The 1,354-nt window shown below is 65.1% G+C and overlaps 1 protein-coding gene across 1 annotated transcript in view; it reads left to right on the plus strand.

The window, feature by feature from the left end:
• PIK3R2 (phosphoinositide-3-kinase, regulatory subunit 2 (beta)) overlaps nucleotides 1-1,354 on the plus strand; it is a gene marked incomplete at its 3' end in the record, with an annotated part of 8,447 nt that overhangs the window by 4,633 nt on the left and 2,460 nt on the right. Inside the window, exons 5-6 of the mRNA XM_010154943.1 lie at nucleotides 749-880; nucleotides 1,080-1,281. Coding sequence (XP_010153245.1) covers nucleotides 749-880; nucleotides 1,080-1,281 — 334 coding nt within the window. The remainder of the gene's footprint in view (nucleotides 1-748; nucleotides 881-1,079; nucleotides 1,282-1,354) is intronic.

Below are 1,354 nucleotides of genomic sequence, written 5' to 3' on the forward strand. Positions count from 1 at the left end.
ACCAGCTCGGAGACTTGCAGGCCAGCGAGTGAACCCCTGTGCCTGTGTCCCGCTGTCTGACTGGGGTGCCCTGGTCTCGGGGTGCTCTGCTGATGGGCTGGCAGAGGCTTCTCCGGCTCTGTCACACCACGAAGAAGCAGGGGAGGATCTTTCAGCTCAGCTTAGTGGCTGGAGCCACTGGCTCCGCTGTGCCGGAGGCTGATGTGTCTGCCAGGGAGCCTTCAGAGCTGTCTGCGTCTCGGCTGGGCTTGGGCCTCATCCGGCACCACACTGCCTTGTCCCCTTCCGCAGACGTTCTTGGAAACCCCAACTCTGCGGTGCTGGCAGCCGTGCTGCTTTCGGGATGGGCTTTCTGCGCTGTCCCAGCAGCCTGTGCCTCACGCTCGTGGGGCAACACGGGTCAAGGGGGACGGTTTCTCCACTGGGCTCAGCGTGGGGCTGGTCAGCCTGCGCTTGTCTCTGCCACCCGCAGGGAACATGCGTCGTGTGTGCCCAGAATTCCTGTGGCAGGGCTCAAGGTGGGGACACCCGAAACGACCTCTATCCCCTCCTGGAGTTGGGGGACCTGCCTGGATTCCCAGAGCCAGCTTATTTCTGGGATGCAGAGGGCACCCTCTGTTGTGTGGGCTGCTCAGCTCCCCGAGGTCCTTTGTGGCGCCGGACTCCCGTGGTCTGTGGGATGGGTGCTGGCAGCGCCAGGGCTGCCGGCTGGGGCCCTGCCACCCATGGGAAATCTGTGCCCTGGCAGATTGGACCCTGGGCGACCTGGAGCCCTTCGACGTGCACTCCCTGGGCGAGGCGCTGCGAGGCTACCTGCAGGACCTGCCCTCCCCTGTGGTGCCGGTGTCCGTGCACGGAGACGTCCTTCGTGTCCTGCAGGGTAAGGGACTCGCTTGGCCGCGCTCGGGAACGGGTGGCTGGGCAGGATGGGGTTTGGGGTATTAAAAGAAGTCCTGTCCCTACGGGGTCTGGCACGTGGCCTCTGCTGCCGACAGTGCTCCCACACCGTGACGCAGCTGGAGCAGGGAGAGCAGTGCTGGCTGTCCCAGCTCTTCCATCGGGTCTTGTTCTCTCCCCAGAGATCCCACAGCCGGAGAATTGCCGGAAGCAGCTGCTGCTGGCCCTGGAATCGCCTGCGGTCCCGCTCCAGAACACGCTCACCCTGCAGTTCCTGCTCCGGCATCTGGGGAAGGTATTGCAGCAGGCCGAGAGCAACAGTCTCCACCCTCGGGCCCTGGGAGAGATCTTTGGTCCCCTTCTCCTCCGGCTGCCTGGCGCCAGGTACGTGAGGCTCTGGGATTCCGGCTGCGTACCGAGTGCCGGCCGGTGTGCCTGCTGGGGCGAGGAGTCCAGG

The sequence above is a fragment of the Eurypyga helias genome, unplaced genomic scaffold, assembly GCF_000690775.1.
Source record: "Eurypyga helias isolate BGI_N326 unplaced genomic scaffold, ASM69077v1 scaffold23517, whole genome shotgun sequence".
Lineage (NCBI taxonomy): Eukaryota > Metazoa > Chordata > Aves > Eurypygiformes > Eurypygidae > Eurypyga > Eurypyga helias.